General features: G+C 51.2%; 1 protein-coding gene across 5 annotated transcripts in view; it reads right to left on the bottom strand.

Annotated features, from left to right (window-relative positions):
- HNF1B (HNF1 homeobox B) overlaps positions 1–19,048 on the bottom strand; it is a 53,412-nt gene extending 34,364 nt beyond the window's left edge. For 2 of the 5 annotated variants that reach the window (XM_042916060.1, XM_042916061.1), the window contains exons 1-4: positions 18,462–18,998; positions 13,501–13,700; positions 8,345–8,609; positions 6,433–6,668 (exon numbers count right to left, since the gene is read on the bottom strand). In XM_042916060.1, the coding sequence (XP_042771994.1) occupies positions 6,433–6,668; positions 8,345–8,609; positions 13,501–13,700; positions 18,462–18,805 (1,045 nt within the window). In that variant the 5' untranslated portion in view covers positions 18,806–18,998. Of the gene's footprint in view, positions 1–6,432; positions 6,669–8,344; positions 8,610–13,500; positions 13,701–18,461 lie in introns of all 5 variants that reach the window. The other 3 variants (XM_042916064.1, XM_042916062.1, XM_042916063.1) reach the window with 3 other exon arrangements.
- Positions 19,049–20,701: the final 1,653 nt, after the last annotated feature.

Here is a 20,701-nt window from a genome sequence, read left to right as displayed (position 1 = left end):
TTAGTGATCCCAGAGATTTGCCCATTGTCACACAGGCCAAGTCGAGGTTGGAATTCAGGTCTGCCTGCATAGTATATGACTCGTTGCTACACCCACTGGATTTAGAAAAGCATTTCCCCAGATTATCTTCAATCTGTATCACACGTCAGGGTGATGGTCAGGCATCTATGGCACAGCCTGGGCACTGGGATTTTTACATTTTTTTTTAACATTTATTTTTATTTTGAGAGAGTGATAGAGAGCAAGCAGGGGAGAGGCACGGAAGGAGGGAGACAGAATACCAAGCAGCACAGAATACCTTACAGCACAGAGCCCAATGAGGGGCTCGAACTGATAAACCGTGAAATCATGACCTGAGCCGAAATCAAGAGTCGGATGCTTGACCAACTGAGCCACCCAGGCACCCCTGGGCATTGGGATTTTAGAAGCTCCCTAGTTGATTCTAAAGTGTGGCAAGGTATTGGAAACCATTATCCTAGAGTGGGGGTCCGCAAACTGTGGTCCAAACAGGCCAAAGCAGTTTGTGGGACCCATGAGCTCAGCTTGGCTTTTACCTTTTTAAACGGTTGGGGGAAAAATCCAAAGAAGAATAGTTTGTGATATTTGAAAATTATAGGAAATTCGAATCTCAGTCCCGTACATAACGTTTTGTTGGAAGACAGCCATATTCGTTTGTTTACATATGGTTCATGGCCACATTTATCCCACAAAGGCAGAGTCAAGTAATTGTGAAGACAGACTATACAGCCCAAAAAGCCTAAATTATTTACATAAAAAGTTTGCCAACCCCTATACCAGAGTTCCTAGGATGATAACCACAACTGAATGCCTCATTTGACCTTATATTGGGGCTATGTTACATTCATATATATATGAATTTTCATATATGTGGGTGTGTATGTATGTGTGTGTGTGTGTGTGTATATATATATATATATATATATATATATATATATATATATATATAGCTTCCCCATTTGTGCTTGTACTTCTCATCGAAAAGTGGGTAGAGGCAAAATGCCAGATCTTGTGCCTTCCCATCGAGCAGCTAGCTTCAAAGGCCCTTGCACAGATTTTGGCCGCTCTCTGTACCTCTGGTGCTTAATTCCCCCCAAGTTCCTGTCCGTTCCCATCAAACCTTCAACAAACAGATTCCAAGGGCACTTCTATAACCTGCAGGCAGGGGCTGTGTGTTTACTGGCAGCTTCCTTCCTCCTCAGTGCTGACTGGAGGCAACAAGGAGTCCTTGAATCATCTAAGGGTCCTTCAGGGGGATTAGGCATGGCCCACGGGGCTGCCTACAGTGATAGCACTCCAGTATCTCCTGGCTCCTTTGTGCACAAGCTCTGAGCCCCACCAGCCCAGCAGCCAGGTTTCTTTGTATGCAGACCAGGCTCGGTCCACTATCAGGAGGAGGTTGCCAGCAGAATCTCTGAAGGCTGGGCCTCTTAATCTCATTAATATCCTGATTGTCTTCCTCAATCTAGCGGCAGCCGACAGGGTGGTACCGCAAGATAAAATGACCTTCAAATTCAGCAGATAAAATGGCCGTCAGATAAAGTCCTTCTGAAGGAGAAACGTGGAGCCAGGTCCACCCCTGGACTCCCAGTCAGTACAAAAGGGTTTCCTAAAACACCAGATGTTTCAAGGTGGCATTTGTTTCTTTTCTGAACTGAAATAAGCTGCTACTTTGGGACAATAGGGCTTATTTACTATGGGGACCTTTGCTGCCGAGATGAATATTTTTACGACCACCCTCATAAACGCCCCGCCCCTTGTCTGCTGCCCGGGGAGGGGGCGGAGCTTCAGAGGTGAGCTGAGGTGACCGGGCTGTCTCAGAAGCCCCATTAAGTTGTTAAGGCATTTAGTGCCCCAGACAGTGCCGACTGCAAGGGCAGTTCAAATCCCTGCCCAGATGGGGATGGGGTGGTGGAAGAGGGGGCTCACATCTCTTTCTGCAGAGTGCAGAATCTACCTTGGTCAGGGGCAACAGTTGGTGCAGGGGAAGCAGTAAACTAGCCAGACTGGGAGACCCCCATCCTTGGCCATGCTCTCCTAAAGCCTTTTGTCTTTCAGAGGGGAGCAATAAGAATGTGGGAAAAGAAGGGACTGTGGGGGTATTGTGTGTGTGTTGGTTTCCATGCCTGAAAAGTTCTTAGCATCTGCATAAAGCAGAAGAGATGGTCAGTGTGTAATAGTTCAAAACCTGTCTCTACTGCTTGCTAACTATATGAACTTGGGCAAATTATCTACATTCCAAACATCTTACCTTCGTTCATTGTAAAATGGGGATATGGGTACAGAAAGTTTCTACCCTACAAGGTTGTCATGAGAATTAGATAAGATGATGCATGGAGGCACTCAGCGCAGGGCCTGGAACCCAGGAAATATTTAATCAACACTAGCTGTTATGATTATTCACATTAGCCATAACCCTTCCGTTGGGCACTTTTGAGATTTCCTTGGGTCCTACAGATTTCAGCATCAGGGAAAGCAGCAGCAACCACACAGATACCCTGGCCCAGAGTTTGATTTGTCTGAGACTCAGTCTTTGGACTCTTGTGGGTGACTTGGTAGGGCATGCGAGAGGCCACAAGGGGGAGGTGGGAGGCAAGATTCTCTGGGTTTCAAGCTCTGATCTGACCATCAAATCCACTAGGCTTGGAGAAAGGGCAAGAGCAGCAGGAGTAAGCAGCCACAGAAATAAAGGTCTCCACTTAAAGTACCCAAAGATTCTTCTGGAAGGGCTTCTTCTCACCTCTGGGAGAATGAGCCTCAATCTCCTTCCCGAAAGATGATAGAAGAGTGAGGACATGATGTGTTGGCTGAATGAAAGCTGAAGACCTTCTGCTCCCCCCTTGCTGTCGCAGACAGCTGCAGGCTGGAGCAAGGGGTACAGTGAGCCAGGCCACCACAGATCATGCAGCTGGGCCCCACGGCTTGGGCCAAGGCTAGCCCAGCTTCCATTCCATGCCAACTTCCTCTTCCTCCTCCTCCTCCTCCTCGAGCCAATCAATACAAGCACCTGTCTCCAACCAGTCCCCTTCCTCGCCACAGCCCTGCTCTCTGACCTTTTGGGGGCCTTTCTCTTGATTCCACTCCAGAATGGAGGTAGGGGCCATCACTCCGGGCCTGCTCAATGGCCTCAGAATGGGCTGTCATGGGGCCTATAACCAGGGACAGCTCCTGCTGGCGAGAGCAGGGCTGGGAGGGGGGTGTGTGTGCAGATAAAGGCCTTCCAGGCTGAAGATAAATGGCCGCCTGCAGCCTGCTACAGTAACTTCAGGCCCCCAAGAAGAGCAAACAAAGGGTGCCCCTGTGACACTCACTGGAAAGATGAAGGCCCATCAGCGGCAGCCAGGCTGGTTCAAAGCCCCAACTTAATTGGCAATTAAGCATGCATAAGGGAGACAAAGCCATGACAACCCTGGGCTGCATGCTGGTGTGTGATTGTAAAGCCGGGAGGGGCAACGCCGAAAACAGCTGATTCTGCTGACAGCGTGTTTGTAGGGCACCTTGTAACCAATCAGCCGCTGACAGAGGCAAAGTGCTCCTCCTGCCACTCCTATTGTGCCGGACATTCCAGGACCAGGGTCACACTGTGGTCACCGTGGGCAAGTGGGCCACAGCACACCCAGAGTGGCTGGGAGAGAAGGCGGCTTGTTAGGGAAGGGATGCTCTCCTCTCCAGGAAGAAGGTTCAAGGGAAAGATTTGTCTCTAAAGTGCCTCCAGTCCTCCTGGCTCAGAGGCTGGCGTTCAGAGGGGAGGGAGTGCGGGGGAGGGAGATCGGGGCCTTGTCTCCCCAGCTTAGCCTTGGAGGGTGTTTGGTGCTGCTGCTGACTCTGGGTGTTGGTCTCTCCTCGGCCTCCACAGAGCTCGTTTTGTATTCTACACCCACGTACATTCTGGGCTTGGTTAGAGAGTGTACCTTGGCCGTGGAGCCCATGATAGGAAGTGCACCATGAGGCTCTATGGACCGTAGCCCTCCCTGAGTGCTGGGCTCCAGCCTGCTGTCGGCCTAGCCCTGGGTGCGTTCCCCAGCAGCCCCATTACACCTCACGTGCCCCCCCTGGCAACCTGAGAGGGGGAAACAGACACGCATGCCAGCATCCTGCACCCCAGGCCCCAGCCCAGTGGCCGCTTCTGCTTCCACTCCCAGGGCCAGGTCACATGTCACTGCCTCTTAGGAATAATGCCCCAGTGTGTGAAATTTAGAAGGAAATGGATCTGCTGCCTGTCCTTCTTCCCACCGCTGTAGTAACAAGAGTGATAATGATAGCAATTACAGTTTATTGGGAAAGATGGTGTTTATACATTCTCTCATTTAATCCTCACGTGGACCCGATGAGGTAGGCCTGACTTCTTGATTTTACAGACAGGAAAGTCAGACTCAGAGAAGTTACATGGCTGGGTCACGCTGCAGTTACGGGAATCAATCTGGCTGGCTAGATGTGGGCTTCAAAACTAAGTCCAGAGCATCCACTCTCTGGGCATGGAAAGGACTATCCTGACGAGCCCCGAGTGAAAATTAAGGCAGAGGGGAAGGGCAGCCACTGAAAATATACAATGTCCCATAATTAATGCTCCATAAATAGGAGTCTCTCCCTAGAAAGACACACAAAGCCCTGAAAGACAGCCTTGGTCCCTAGATGGTTCTGGGCCCTCCATGCCAGCACAATGTCTTCCCAAGAAGACAATATGCCCCTGTGGGCAGGGACACGTGTGCATCTATGCTGTACCAAGTGGGAATCAGCAGGCCTGAGTTCCAGTCCCATCTGCCACCATCGCTCTGTATAACTTTGGCAAGTCACTGCTTCTTTTGAGCCTCAGTTTCCTTCTTTGACGTTCTGCCCAGTTCCAGCATTCCATGATTTTTTTCAAAGGCCAACATCTAGGGAGACCCCAGAGAACCCACTCCAAGTGGGCCATGCCTTCTGGGACTCCACTCAGAGGGCTCTGGGACTGTATTTTCCACCCACCCTGCTCAGATTCCAGGACCTGTCCCTGTCCCTCCAGCCCCTCTCTGTCTCCTGTCCATATACAGAAGGCCTAAGCTAACGACCCTGTGGTGACCTCACCACAACCCCAGCTTGTCAGAAAGCTGCTGGGCCTTTGTTTGGTTTGCAGGCTCCCTGACTTTGGTGTGGAGATCACAGGTCCCAACACAATAGCCATTGTCTCCTCAATAATGCCCCTTGCCCCAACCACGCCCCCCACAGCTCCAGAGCCAGCTCCGTGGATCACTGCGGGCGGCAAGTGCTCCAGTCTTGCTCAGTGCAGGCCACATGCCGTTTGCCACTGCCCTCTGAACCCTGGTTTGAATTTCCATTAAGGCACTGGGTTACTCTGCAATCGGACCAGTGTCCATCAGGGGCTCCTCTGCCTCTCAAGGGTAACCAAAACTTACTCCCCGTGTGGCTGAGCCTCCCCTTCTATGGGAGTTGGATCCAGAGAAGCCCCTAGCCCTGGCCCTGGCTTCATGCCGGACAGTTTCAGGCTCCCAGAGATCCTGGTGGGAGCACAGAGTGGAACAAAAGCTTGGGCCCCACAATACTTAGGCCAGCCCCAGACCTCAGGGCTCTCCAAGCAGTGGAGCAACCAGCAGGCAAGGAAGCAACAGACTTCAGAACCAACCCTGAGTTGGAAATGGTGCTTGGTTCTCCTTTTGCAAGCCCTTCCCCAGAGCAGGCGGGAGACCATGCCATACTCTTTCTACACGGGCACCACGCTGGCCTCAATAAGCATCCTAATTCTGGGAAGCCAGCTTTCCTGGAAGAACTAAGCCCCAGGCGGAGAAGTGCCTTCAGACTATGCGTGATGGAACACTCAGCATATAGGGCTTCCACCCTGATAAACCCACACCCCACAGCAGAGGCATGCTAATTCAGGCCGGGACCTGGCACACAGTAGGTACTCAATGAGTTTTGGCCGATTCATCAGTGCAAAGACTTTATGTGGCTGTTTCCACCCAAACTCTGGCAGAGAACAAGCAGAGACTGTCAACAGAGTGGCCCTTCCCCAGAGGCCCCTGGGCTCCTCCTGCTGGAGCTGGACAGAGCCCTGGGGTAGGATATGGACAGGGGTGGAGGAGGTGACCCCTTTGCCTGCAGTGTGGACCTGGCATGCCAATAAGGCAGCCTCTCCGTCTAATCTGACAGCCGCACTGACTTGCTGAGTCAGCAGCCACACAGGGAGAAGAAAGGGGACCAGAGAAGACTGGGGAGAGGGACTCTTGGAGGCTGAGCAAGGACTCAGAGGAAACCTGACCACAGCCAAACACTGTTTTCACAAGAACACTCTGGCAATGGGAGGCCAGCCTGAGCACCATCCCAGAGCATTTCCTCCTCTGAAAAGTCTTGACCCAGATGAGACCCATGGCGGGAAGCAGGATGGTTGGGCTGCCGAGGCAGTGAGGCCTGGGCTGGGCTTACCTGACAGCTTATTTGGAGGAGAGGTGCTGGGCTGGTGGTGGGGAGAGCCGTGGGAGAGCAGGGGGGTCAGGTTGTGCGTCTGGTTGGAGCTGTAGGCATCCATGGCCAGCTTCTGCCGGAACGCCTCCTCCTTCCTGCGGTTTGCAAACCAGTTGTAGACACGGACCTCAGTGACCAGGTTGGAGCCCAGGCCGTGGGCTTTGGAGGGGGAGACGCCTCGCTGCAAACATTCTGCCCTGAGGATGGAGAGTGGGGGAGATGGTGAGCAAGGACAGCCAGGGGGAGGCTTGCCGGTGTTTGGCCCCAGACACACAATCCCAGTGGTCTCGGTTAGGAGTACGAAGAGGCCAAGGATAGAGCTAGATCCTGGGGAAAAGCCTGTCCTGAGAAAAGTCCAGCCTGTGTAGTAGTTCTCTGATGACATGCTGGGAATAGGGCCAAACACAGGTGCAGCACAAGCTCTGTGGCCCTGTCAGTGAGGGGCATAGGCCTCTGGTGTGGCTCCTTACAAGAAGAGAGTAGTCGAGAGGCAGGTAATTCAGGGAGAAGGTCCAGACTGGGCCTCTTGACATCTTATGTTGCTACCCTTCCCGACCTACAAAAGGTGACATCCTTCACTAGCTCTGGTTCCCTTCAAAGGGACTTCTGGTCATTTGGGGTTTGGATACCCCCAAAGGGTGCCAGGGAAACCAAATTCCTCATTTGTGCCACAGGAATCCTCCCCAAAAGGCAGGCTGGGTGAGGTACAAGAAGAACATGCCCAGGTGGCTGGTCTCCAGCTTTATCATTGCCCATGAAACCCCAATTCCACGTGTCAGAGACTTTTAGACACCATTGGATGCTAGGGGGCTTCTCATTAGCAGGGGGACAGAGTATAGGCTGTGACATGTCCAAGCTGATTGCTTTGCCTCCCCCTTCCTGGCCTGACCTCCCCAGCCATATGTTATTGCTAGAGCCAGCCCAGCCCAGAAACAGAGAGACCACAGGTGTTGGCCAGAGCAAAGACCAGACTTTTAAGAAAGTCAGTGTTGGAGGGACACCGGGGTAGCTCAATCAGTTAAGTGTCCAACTCTGGATTTCAGCTCAGGTCTGAATCTCATGGTTCATGAGTTCCAGCCCTATATTGGGCTCCATGCTGACAGCATGGAGCCTGCTTGGGATTCTCTCTCTCTGCCCCTCCCGCACTTATGCGAGTGCTCTCTCTCTCTCTCTCTCTCTCAAAATAAATAAATAAACTTAAAAAAAAATCAATGTTGGAGTCAGGGAGGATGGCAGGAATGAATGAATGAATAAATAAGGAAATAAATAAGGTATCCCAAGGATTTCTAATAGTTTTCTTTAAAATTACATGTAGTTGTTAAGATACCAAAAGAACTCTATTCAGTGTAGGCAGAGTGGATTGGACAGATCTGACCAGGTCTTTTCTGCCAAGTTTCCTTTTAGACCAATGGTTTTTCCCTAGTCTGCATGGAGGTCAGACATATGATTCTCATTTCACTGGCATACTTTAGACCAGGATTCTCCAGAGTATCTTCCCTGCAATAATAGCTCATGGTGTAAATATCCCCCAGAAAAAAAAAAAAAAGATTCCACAGCTAACAATCAATTCAACAAAGCCAAGTAAGTCTCTTGACTCCAGGCCTTCTTGGAATCTTTAATATGTTACTTTATGCCATGACTCCCCAAGAGGAAGTATGCATCCGATTGATGTTTCTCAAATTATTTGAGACTTATTTGACTTATTCAAGTCTTATTTGACTTGAAATTGGGGTTCCGTGGAATGCACATTGGGAAACCCCAATTTAGCCACACTTAGCTGGATAATCAGTATTTCAATATCCTGGGACTGAGGGGATGGATCTCAGGTCCGTGTGCTTGCCTGCCTGCTCGAGCGAGTTTCTGGTCGTGTTACCTGTTGCACTCCTCCACTAATGCTTCCCTCTCTTCCTTGCTGGGGTTCTTTTGCCGGTCGTAGGCCTGGTACAAGATTTGCTGGGATGCGGGCCCCCATTTGAACCGGTTGCGACGCATCTTCTTGTTGGGGGGCTCAGAGCAGGCGTCATCGGACTGCCCAGGCCCCTGGCTCTGTTGACTGAACTCTGGAAAGAGAAACAGCAGCTGATCCTGACTGCTTTTGTCTGTCATATTTCCAGAACTCTGGACTGTCTGGTTGAATTCTGCAAAGAGAGAGGAGTAGATTTGATAGGGTCTGTAGCCTTCACTTGGCAGACAGACAGACGGACGGACAGACGGGCGGACGGACGGACGGACAGACAAAAACACTTTTATTCTTCTTCCCAAAGCTTTGCCATCTGCCGTTATTTCATGTGGGGTGTGGGGTACAGAGGGGAAGCCCATGATAGGCTCCTCTCTGCCCACCTCACTCTGCCCCACAAAGGCACCCCTTTCCTTTCTTTAAAGGAGCTCAAATATGACCAACCATTGTTTTTAGGGGTAATGTGTTTTCATTGGATCACTGGCTCTCAGACAATGAAGCAACCCTCTGAATCCTGACATCTTGTGTTTTGGTGTCCAAGAGGATGAGCTCAACCAAGTCTCAGGTCTAGAGGGAAAGGGCTCAAAGGTACAATTTGCACTTAGACAAAATATTCAGAGACTAAAAACAGCTTTCCCCACCTCTCCTCTCTCCTCATAGATCCTAGGGGTCCACATTATGATGCTATGTTCTTAGAAAAACCCAGGACCCAAACCTGTTGACTGGTACTTTGAAATAAATAGAACTGGAGTTTTATATTAGAAAGAGAAGCAGCTCTCTGATTTCAGATCATTTCAAAGGTGATGGTGTGTATGTGTGTGTCCAGGGGTCCATTTATGAGGGAAATAGCCCCAGAGGGAAATGTCTCACAGACTTGCCTACACATTTAAAAGATGGCAAATGCACAAGTCTACAGACAAAGGATCTTTCTAGTAATGGCATTTAATGAGTTGGAGAAAGATAAATATAGGTGAAATGATGCTCCCTGTCCACCCAATTCCCAGGGTCCAGGTACCGTCGATACATTTTTGGTTGAATGAATGAATGAAAGGTGGCAGCTCACCCAGTGATGACACCCTAGCCTATATGGTTTAAATGAGGTTTGATATTTACTTGTGGGCGAACTTTGTTGTTGTCCTCCTCATATCTGCATGAAGCAGGGTTCAGGGTCATTAGTTCCATTTTACAGATGAATAAGCATAGAGGCCAACCGCCCTGCTGAGCAAGGACACATAACAGATTCATTTCCTAACTCCTGGTCCCCATGTTCTGGACCTTGATGTTTTTCTTTCTTCGTTCCTAGAGTCCCTCCTGCAGGTCTCAGAGGCAACTCGTTCCAAAATTCTCCAAGGTTCAAAGTCGGGACTACTATTTAATGCTTGAATCCCCTTGACAACGCCCTACCATGTGTTTTTCCAGTCTATTCCCTCCGGCAATAGGGAACTTACTACCAATCTAAGGATCCATTTCCATTTGGTTCCATCTTCAGAAGCAGTGGGCCTCTAACCAGCCTGGACTCAGGACTCAGCGATAGGTGGTGTTGGGCTTTGTTTGAACCGGTTGCCGATTGGCCAAGGTACAAGCAGACTCCTTGGTGGATGGACCGAACATGTCACTGGGGCCTTTGATTTGGGCCCCACCCACTTTGGATGATTCTCAGGCTACTTAAAGTGGTGTTTTCACTGGTTCCCAACACTTGCTTTAGATACCTGAGAGAAAGTTCTGCCAAATCTACTGGCAGGAAGCCACTGCCTCGGTTGGATACTGGCGGGTCCCAGCCAAGTCACCTAATTCCCCCCTGCCCTCAGCTTCCCTGCCTGTGGAATGGGACTGGGTGAACACCTAAGGGGCACTCAACAGTCTCTCAGAACATCTACCTCTAGTCAGGATGGTGATGGGGACCCGAATTCCTATGGATGCCATGTCTCTCCAAGTGCTTTCATACCTCTTATGTCATTTGGCTTCATGGCAGCCAACTAGTGCATTTACCTCAGGGACAATAAGAGGGAGAGAAAGAAGTTCCCCACTCAGGGTCTTCTCTCCTCACTGTGACCCTGTGGAGTCACCATAAGTAAGAGCCAAAAGCCAGTATGGATAATCCCAAGGACCCAGGATCAACATGAGGCTCTTCACGTGCTATGAAGAGATGTGATAACCATGAATATCTATTGAACCACTCCCCTGGAGGGGTATCGTACAAGGTCCTCTAAGTATATCCCTTCGTCTAGTTCTCACAACCTCTACATGCAAGAAGTATCATTATCTCCACTTTGTAACTGAAGAAACAGAGGTTCAGACTGGTTACAGGACCTGCCCGAAGTCGCATGAATGTGGGGCATCAGTCAGGACATAACCCAGCCTAAAGACACGAAGTTCCTTATCGGCAGCCTATGCATCATCTCTTGCTAAAAACAAAACCCAACCAATACATGCCCCAAACCTTCCAGTCTGACTTGGGTGGAGGTAATACAATGGACTCCACTGTTGTCTGTGGCAGGTGTGAGGCTCACCCAGCCGCCCAGAAGCGCGGGGCTGTCCTCTGAGGGGGCAGCCACTGGCACTGTGTTCAGAACTATGTGTGTGCCGGGATCAGCCTTGATACGTTGCCTGTGGGGGCCCAGAACCATCCAGGCTCTCCCCACCTCAGGGCCCTAGCTTCTCAATTTTTGAAGAAGCAAACTCTGGTCTCTACCACCTCTCCTCCACTTCCTTCTAGATTAATGCAGGGTGGGGGGAGGGGAGCGGAGAGACAGAAAATGTTCACTGCCCATAAAAATTACCTTGGAGAAGCTGGTTTCAACAGCCTCTTTACAGACTCAGAGCCAGCTTGGACAAGCAGGTTCTCTATGTGCAGATGGGCCCATGAATATTATCACTTATTAGTTTTAGTTTCTCAAGAAAATTTATGTAATCTTTTTCAGGTTATTTATTTGAGAACGGGGGAGGGACAGAGAGAGAGGGAGAGAGAATTCCAAACAGGCTCCGCACGGTCAGCACAGAGCCTGACTCAAGGCTTGATCTCATGACCGTGAGATCATGACCTAAGCCAAAAATCAAGAGCTGGACGTGTAACTGACTGAGCCACCCAGGCACCCATGTATCATCTTTAAATTCTCCCATTTCTTTCTCCTTCCAGACACCCCATTCACTTGTGTCTCTCTTTTATTCATCTCATTTCCTAATTTTTATCCCATGTTTACGTGTCTTATATTCATCCTTCAAGAATTAGTTCCAACATCACCTCCTCTAGGAAGCCCTCTGTGAGGTCTCTAGGCAATTTAGCAGTTCCTCTGCTGCCCCTTGTGTACACCTTTATAACAGCTCTTAGAAAGCTGCTGTCATGATCCACTCAAACATATCATCTCCCCCACTGGGCTGTAAGTCCCTGGAGAAAAGGGCCTTTGTATCTCACAGCCCCACACAGTGTTTGGCACCTAATAGATGTTCATACAGTATTTACAGAATGAAGGAATGTTTCTTAAGGTTTAGGTCTCACGTGGCTTTAAACCAGTAATAACAATAACTCAAAAAATCCCTGGCAGAGCCTGTCGTATGTTTTTGTAAAATGTTTCTTCTCAAGCATGTGGTGAAACTTTCTAGGACTTGTGTGTTTTTCAAAGCTTCTAGCTGGCCTTTCCTGTCTCCCTCTCCTTTCTGGGGGGACTCTCATTGAACACAGAGAGGCAGCTCAAACTGGAGACACCACATGGGGTTTGGATTGGAGTGAGGGCAGGCCCAATGGTTCCCTGGCCTTCGGAGACTGTGTCTCCTGAGAATGTTCTAGGCCTTTTCAGGAATTACAGAGAGTTGCTTCATGTCAGACACACAAATTCTTAAAGACCTAGTCACCATGGATGGTGAGTCAACCCAGAGTGGGCCTCTTCTCCTATGCCGCTTTGCTTCTTCTAATCTATCCATTTAATGCTTCAGACAAGCAGCCACAATAGGAGATGGAGGTCTAAAACCTTTCCTTCTGCCATGAAGGCCTTTCCAGCCCACAGACATTGAGACCATAAATACTGAAACAATCACTTCAGAGCAGTGTAGGACAGAAAACAAGAATGATTTTAAAAAGTGGCCATCCAGTGAGAAGGGAGAAATTCCAACCCAGAAGGCAGTGGAAACTGATATCTTAAAGACAGAGAAGCCCACGGCCCAGAGGATAGTATAACGGGAAGGGCAGAAGCTCATACAAAACTTTACTAGGAAAGGGGCTGATGGAAATAATTAAAAGATAATGGAAGTATGCTGTCCTAAAATAAACAGAGAATATCATTCAAATGCTGTTCCAACTTCCCGACACTTCAAAACAAAAATCTCTTGGTATTACTAGGAGGAAGGGATGTTGGGACAGAAAGGAGATTTGGGGATGGGGATGGAAATGACAAGTATTGATCGGTCAGAGTTCCAAATGCAGACACTTGTGCTGTGTCCTGATTTAGCCAGAGAACCTTCTTCATCAGGCAGTGTCACTGGCTCAAGTCTCAAAGCTTTATGGATTTTGGTAAATGTGAGTAATCACCTTGAGTTGCTTCGGGATGCGCGCGCACCCTCCCCCCACCCTCCCAAATATCAGGGTCGAGTTCTGAATACCTCTATATATAAAAATATCTTCAATTTTGTATGCTCTCTTCAGAGGGGAGGGAAGAGAACAGGAACAGTGATCAATATTATTGATCGCTACAAAATGTCTTCCTTGGAAACTCGGATCTGTGGTTATATATCAAGGGGGAGCTGCTTGGCTGACTTGGGGGACAATATTCCACTGTGACTTACTTGGCTTCAAAGAGAAGGGTGTTGGAAGCAGGGACCAGAAAATTCAAGGTATACCACATACACTAAGCACTTGTCAAAGTAGCTGGCTGGGTAGTAAGGACCATGGGAAAAGAAAATGATTGAAGCCAATCCATTGTACAATAACTATGGAAACCAAATCCACCTGCCAGCTTCCTTATATTTGCCAAGTGCTATGTAGGCCTTCTCAATGAAGGGGAAACGAGGCATCCCACGGGGGTCAGAATCAGGGCAAAGGTCACCACAGGTTGAGGTCGAGGGGGGATTAAAGCACTTACGTCGGAGGATCTCCCGTTGCTTTCGGACGTACCAGGTGTAGAGGGCTGCTCGCTTCTGGGTCTTCATGGGGGTGCCCTTGTTGAGATGCTGAGAGAGGTGTGACTGGTTCAGACCTGTGACATCGACCACTTCCCTCTGGGGGATGTTGTGTTGCTGCATGTAGCCCTTGATCATTTTGGCAGCCCTCCAGGGGTCCTCACTAGACAGATAAGCAGATGGTTAGGATTCTGGTGGAAGATGTCTGGGGAGAAAGATTCTCTTTTTAGGAGTTTTACCTAAACTCTCTGCAAAACTTTGATCTTCACCCACTTCTCCATCCTTGGGAGAGAGGGGAGGCCAAAACAGAACCTAGAAAAAAGGGAGATGAAATCTTCCATACAGTACACTCCGTCCCTTTCACATGAGATCAGGAGGGTAAAGGTGAGGAGGACTTCCTGTCTTCAGGGATGGGACAGCACCATCAACGCTCTCTCTCATTAAGCAGAAAGAAAAGTTCCCATTTTGTTTTGCTTTCCTCCATTTTCCTGGAAAGTGAGGGACCTGAAGGCAAGAATTTTCCACTTCTGGAAAGTGGAGATGCCATTAGCTCAGGGCGGGGCTGGCTGATCCTGCAATGATGGGGGCCAGCATCAGTTCTGATGCTAGACCTCTTCTACCTTATTTCCATTCCGAATGGGTGTCTCGGTGTCTTAGCTTATGCGATTGGAGTGAAACGCGTGCCCATCTCCTGAGAAGCAAGGAGAACTTCTTGGCCAAATGCTAAACAGTTTTCAGAGTTTCAGAAAAGTTTTAAGAACTACAATGATGTTCCTCCTGGAGTGAAGAATTGTTCCAGTGAGGTGAGGCAACTTAAAAAAAAAAAAAAACAGGGGCATCTAGGTGGCTCAGTCAGTTAAGCATCTGACTTCAGTTCAGGTCATGATCTCACGGCTCATGAGTTCGAGCCCCATGTCGGGCTCTGTCCTGACAGCTCAGAGCCTGGAGCCTGCTTCCAATTCTGTGTCTGCCTCTCTCTCTGCCCCTCCCCTGCTCTTGTTCTGTCTCTCTCTCTTACAAGAATAAATAAACATAAAAAAAAACAAAAACAAAAACAAAAAACAAGTCACCAGAGCCCCACCTCTCAGATGAAACAGAGTGGGGATATTTTCAATTTCTGAATCAGATATTAAGCATTCCAAATGCCGTGGTCTCCTGTATTCTTGAAGTTCCTCCCTGATATAGGGTAAGGGTTTCTGGAAGGCAATGGCTTTCATAAATTTCAAGCTTGGGATAGAACTTGTGTATGCTTTTCATTTCTCATAAACACAGGCACGCATAAGCTTCTTTATAGCAATGTACTAGGGCCTTTGAACTGCACTTAAAGTGTTTTCAACTTCGCTAGTATGTTTTATTGCTTATTAACTTAAAAGTGAGAGATATAATTTAAAACAAGAAATTAAGAAAATGAGGCAAAGTATAGAACAAAAGTATTAATGCAATACATCACATGTACTGTTTGTTTAATACAGCTGTATATTTAACTTTTAAAACAGACCCAGCACCCCTTTACTGTATGCTGATGTGCCTAGTAGCCTCATAGAACATGAAAAAAAAAAAAAACAAAAACAAAAAACGAAGGGAAAAAATTAGTTTCATACCAAACAATAAAGAACGTGTAAAGCAGAGGACAAAACGGATAGTGTTGTAAATGAAATAGCCAATTCATTTCTAAATGGTGCCTATCGTAGGTCAAATAAAATTAGTTTTTGCTTGATGAATTTAAAAACCTAGTAATTTAAACATATTTTGTAAGCATTTGAATAATTGTGGCTATTTTAACAAGTCTGGTATTAAATTCGTGAAATCACAGGCTTTGGTGGAGATGTTTTTGGGAAAGACAAACTTTTAAGATTAATTATATATGTTAGTACATTTCCCGAGTATCTATAAAGCTACATCCAAGTAACAAAACATAATAAACTAACAACAAAAACAAAAAATGTGAAAACACGTTCCAGTTTCACACATGTAAAATTCACCTTGACTAAAAGTAGTGTTAACAGGTCCGTGGAATGCACATACCCGTATAAACACCCACGATCATTTTAAAGCTTACTTCTGACGAGTATTTCCACAGAGGTTTTTAGGGCGGAAAAACATTTCCAACAAATACAATTGCTTCAAAAGTTAGAGTGTTTGGATTTTCAAAGTTAATATCGCTTTAACAGATTCTTTGACTATTTCCGTTTTGTTCAAATTTCTTCACCTGTGTTCATTTCGTGTGTCTCAGAAACCTAGCAAAATAGTGTAATGTTCTTTAGAGCGAAGGGTTCTGTGGAAAGAAATATTAGCCTAACAATTGGAAGGTTAAAAAAAAAAAAAAAAAAAAAAGCCCAGGGAAACCCTGCAAAGCAGCAAACCTTTGAGCCCGCATCTGAGGACAGGAGTCAGGGGTAAGATGGCGCAGTTATTTCTACCTTTCCAGGTCTGACCACAGAATTCACCTGGGTTCACCGGGAAGCGCCCTGAGAGCCGCTTACGTTTGTTCATTGGAAATACAGCTTACATGGGGCGGGGGGGGGGGGGGGGGGGGGTGGGGATCCGACCCCCAAAAATACACGGACTCGGAGAAGCACGAGCCGCCACCGTGCTCGGGGCGCAGGTGTCAAACGCCCGACCCCAGCGCCCCGAGTGGGCCCAGCACGCTCCTTTTCCAACAGTGACTTTGCTGCCCACGAGCAGGAAAGCCCTGGACCCCGGCACGGCTCGCCCCGCGTTCCTTAAGAAGCCTCAGCTCTGGCTTCCTCAGGGAGCAGCCCACTTTGCAAACGCTGCAGGCGCCCCAGGGCAGAGGCCGGCGCTGGAGGCTCCGAGCCCGGAGCCCGGGTCCCGGGGCTGGGCGACGCTCAGTCCCGGACCTTCCCCTGTCGCCTTTCCCTTCTAGGAAGTATAAAGAGCGTCCAGGCAGTCCAAAGAGTGAATTTAGTTCTGTTCTCTCGGCTTTAGAACAGGGTGGGCAAAAAAGGGAGTGCTCAGAAGCCGACCGTGCAATGACCTGGGAACCGCTAGCAATTTCTTGAAAAATTACTTTAATAAAGTCTGAGCACTCCCGAAGGTGGGGGGAGGGAAGGCGGCGCCCGCCGGGGAAAGCGGGGGTGGGGGGGGGGGGGAACCTTGGGTCTGTCCAGCGTCTATACCGGGGTGAGGGGCTCGGCCCCTCGCCTTCCTCCCCGCCTCGCTGGAGCCAGGAGCTGGGCGGAGGGCACAGGGCCGAGGCCCGGGCAGGGCCTGCAGGTGCGCGCGACCCGGGGCGGCCGGGGCAGTCGAGGTCCGGCGCCGGGGGGCTTGGCTGGGAGCGCCCCGCAGCGCCCGGCGTGCGCGAGGGCAGCGGCTAGCCGACCCGCGTCGGCGTTTGGATTTCCTTCCCCCTCTAAGCCGCCTTTACAACTTCACCAATGAATAACCCGCCTCTCTTTTCAACCTAATCACGACTCTTTGTGTATCTTTCTGTTGATGATTTATAGAAATAAATTAATAACACCCTAACTCCACGTGCTGCCGTTTATGTTACATCTCTGCTGCGTCCAGCCCAGCGCGGGGCTGGGTGCGGAGGGGGCCCTGGGTCGCCTCGCGCTGCCCAAATCTTCTCCGAGCCCCGCTACAAGCGGCCGCTTGCAGCCAGGTGGATGGGCCTGGGCCCCGCTGGCTCCCCGTGGCAGACGGCGGGAGCTCGGTTAGCCCCGGTCGCCCCAGCTGCTTCTCTTCCGACCCCTCGCCTTCCTGCGCCCGAACCCCGGCGCGGGAGAAACCTCCGCCGCTCGCGGAAACTGCGAGGCAGGAACCCCAAACCTACGAATGGCCAAATACTTTGGGGGGGCACTAGAAATCCCCCCATTGTCTTTGCTAGAGACTAAGCCGCTGGGCCCTCAGATCGCAAATTCAAATGCAAGGTCACATCCCACTCCAAACTGCTGCTGCGGCCGTGCGACCGAGGCTGCCTGAATCAGAGCGCAACTTTGGTCCTGGCCCCTGCCTTGAAACCGCGGCGCTCAAGTGTCCGAGGCCACGCGAGGGGCTCGGTCCTCAAGCCAAGCGGCCGAGAGAGACGTGCGGTCTAAGGGTACCGCTGGGCTCCTTGGATAATTAGTAACCAGCTGTCAAAGCCCTCGGCCGGTCGGAGAGGCCCTGCAAAGGATCCCGGACCCGCCAGCCTGCCTGAATTCCCCAGGACGCCGGGATGTCGGGGGCGAGATCTGGAAACGCCCTTCTTTCTCAGTAGGCGACCAAATCCTCTGCGAATGTGGTCTTAGCCGCATTTGCCCCCCCCCCCCCCGCGCCCCCCGCGCTTGCTTAGATACGTGCTTCTTTTGCCCCGTGCGGGTCAGGCCGGGCCCTGCGACACGCAAACATTTCCTTTTGCAAATCTGAACCGGCTTTGAGGATTCCGGATAATCCTGGGGCCTTGCATGGGCGCTGCAGATGGGAGTGCCCTCCAGAGCACTGGCCCCCCGAGTGCCGGCCCCGGGTGCCCCCAGGCCCTCTGCAAAGAACAGCAGTACGCTGCGCCCGAGGCCGGCCTGCGTTTCCCGGGACCGGGTAGGAGGCTGGCCCGGGAGAAATGCTCGGCCCGGGATTTGTGCGGCCCGAGTCTCTGCTCCTGGGAAGTGGCCACCGTCTCACTGCACCCACCCGCACCTTCAGTAGCGCGCGCAATCCTCCCGCAAAAGGTTCCGTCGCTGCGGTTCTCCCAGGCCGGGAGGACCCCGCGGTCCGGGGCGCTGGCCTGGGCAGGGGGAGAGGGAGCTCGGGATTCAGGGCCCTCCGACTGAGGTACTGGGAGGGGTCCAGGTGTCGGGAGAGAAGCGGAGCGCCCCCCGGGGGACTTCCTTGGTGGGAAACGGACTTGGCGAGAGGGGTCTGAAGCAGCGGAGCTCAGGCACAAGGCCCGGGCTCTAGGGGCTCCACCTCGGTCCGCGCCTACCTGAGCATCCGGTCCACCTCCGCCCGTTGCTCGGCCGCCTCCTCGGTGTTGAGCGCCTGCAGCTCCTTGAGGATGGGAGGGGTGTCATAGTCGTCCCCGTCCTCGGAACCCTCGTCCCCAGACAGGCGGCCCTTGGCGTGGCCGTTCGTGAGAGTATGGAAGACAGGCTTGGTGTCCGGGTCGGCCCCACTCCCGGGGGACAGGGGCAGCGTCTCCAGCTTCACCCCGAAACTCGGGGATGGCAGCAACTCCTCTAAGGCCTGGACCAGCACCTCCTTGGTGACCCCGGAGCTCAGCAGGGCGCTCAGGAGTTCTTGCTGGAGCGACGTGAGCTTGGACACCATTTTCCAAGGACAGAAAAAGAAGGGGGTGAGCGGGTGGGCGCGAGAGAGGAGGGTGGAGGGGAGTTTCACAAGCGAACCCCAAGTCCAGGAGCCCCCCCACCCTTCAGACACCTGTTACTCCCCGGGGTCCCGGAGTCTCCTCCGAGAGGAGTCAGAAAACTTCTAACTTGCCATGATCGCCACCATTAGGCCATATAAGATATGCAAATTAGTGGGGAGGGCCCGGCTTTCGGCAAGATGCAAATGGTCGTGGGGAGGGGGGAAAAGCGAGAGAGGGAGCGCATGAGGAGCAGACGTGGAGAGCTGGAGACCCGGGCCGGGAGCAGGGCTTGCCAGGGTCCATTGTACTCACGCTGGGGGGCTGAAGACCTTCTTGTACTGGTTCTGTTTATCAGCCAAACTTTAGCTGACCTTTGGACTTGGTAAGCAAGTAGCTTGCAGCCTAGTGTGGGAGGCTTTGGGGCTTTTCCACCCGCTGCGGGTCCAGTTTTAGTCTGGAGAGAAGAAACTGCCCTTTGGGGGTTCAGATGAGAGCTGGAAGAAGTTAGGGTGCTCTTGGAAGGAGATGGAAGAGGATGCAAAGAGTAGAGACTTTCGGAGGCATCCCAACAGACGCAGGTGGCCGGCAGGGAGAGACAGCCTGGGGAGGAGAAACTGACTCCTTGGGAATGGACGCGGAGACCCGGGGGAAGTGGGGGTGTCGGGCGGGGTGAGTGCGGATCGCTGCGACCCCATTTAGCTCTACCCCTCCTACCGTTCTGCAGACCCCAGGCCCTTACCACACGGTCTGGAGGTTTGGATCTGCAGAACTGCTGGCCCGGAGAGCGTAGGCGAGCGGGAAGGAGGCCCGGAGAACCCTTGGGAGGAGGCGCCCACTAATTTATGGTCAGGGGAGTAGCCAAAGGTGAGCCCCGCAAGCAGCCAGGCTGCACCTAGGCTGCCCAAGCCTCGCGGGAGCTGGCCGCCTGGGCCATGCTCTCCTGTTTAAACTCGGAATATCAAAGCGCCTCCGCTTTCCGGGCAAAACTAGAATCGCTGGGCCTTCTTCCTAGCCGTGAAAGCAACGCGTGGCCAGCAGCTAGCTGCGCAGACGGTGGGAGCCGGGTGTCCCCGGGGCCACTGCCTGCTGGTTTATTCGCAGCTCCAGGACACAGCAGTTCCCAGGATGGCGCTCTGCGGCCGCGAGGTCACCACAGCACTGGTGGGAGCAGACGCCCACCAAGCCGCTGAGGGAATGAAGTTTTTTTCCACCTGGGTCCGGGTCAGGAATGAAACCGGAACCGTTCAGCTTTACGAGAGTTTCACCTGCATCTCCCCAGGGCGCCGAGGAGGGAAAGGAAGGAGGCCTGGGGCGCACCTGGACGTGCAGGCTGGTTCTGACCTGCAGAAGAACAGGGCAAGGGGCTTTTTAGGATCCACCGTTCACAGACCCATAGGCAGAGGACACCCCCTGACCCTCTCTAAGCCTCAGTTCCTCATCCGAGAAATACTGCAGCGGACAGTGCAGGGGGAGGGGTGGTGCATACATTGAATGAGACCACCTGTGAACCCGTTGGTCTAATAATTGGTGTTCACACTTTTCAGCCTGGAAAGGGGAGGAAGCCAGTTCCCAGTAGGAAAATCTAACCCCTTTGGGGACTTAGTGTTCTCAGAATCGGGCAGATCCAGCACTGGGGTTGGAGGGACTGGGAGATTAGGGAGAAAAATTCAGAATCAGCAGGGAATTTGCAAAGGGGCTTCTAATCAAAATCTCCTACCATTCCCACCTTTAAAAGGCAGGAGGAAGTTGGGACTAGTTCTGGGAAATGTGGAATTTCAGCAAGGGGGAGGAAGGATCAGCGGCTCTCATCTGCTTCATTCTGAATCAAATCTCTTAGGTGTGCTAGAGCTGAAGCT

Source organism: Panthera leo, chromosome E1, assembly GCF_018350215.1.
Source record: "Panthera leo isolate Ple1 chromosome E1, P.leo_Ple1_pat1.1, whole genome shotgun sequence".
Lineage (NCBI taxonomy): Eukaryota > Metazoa > Chordata > Mammalia > Carnivora > Felidae > Panthera > Panthera leo.
This window is presented reverse-complemented; position numbering and strand designations above follow the sequence as displayed.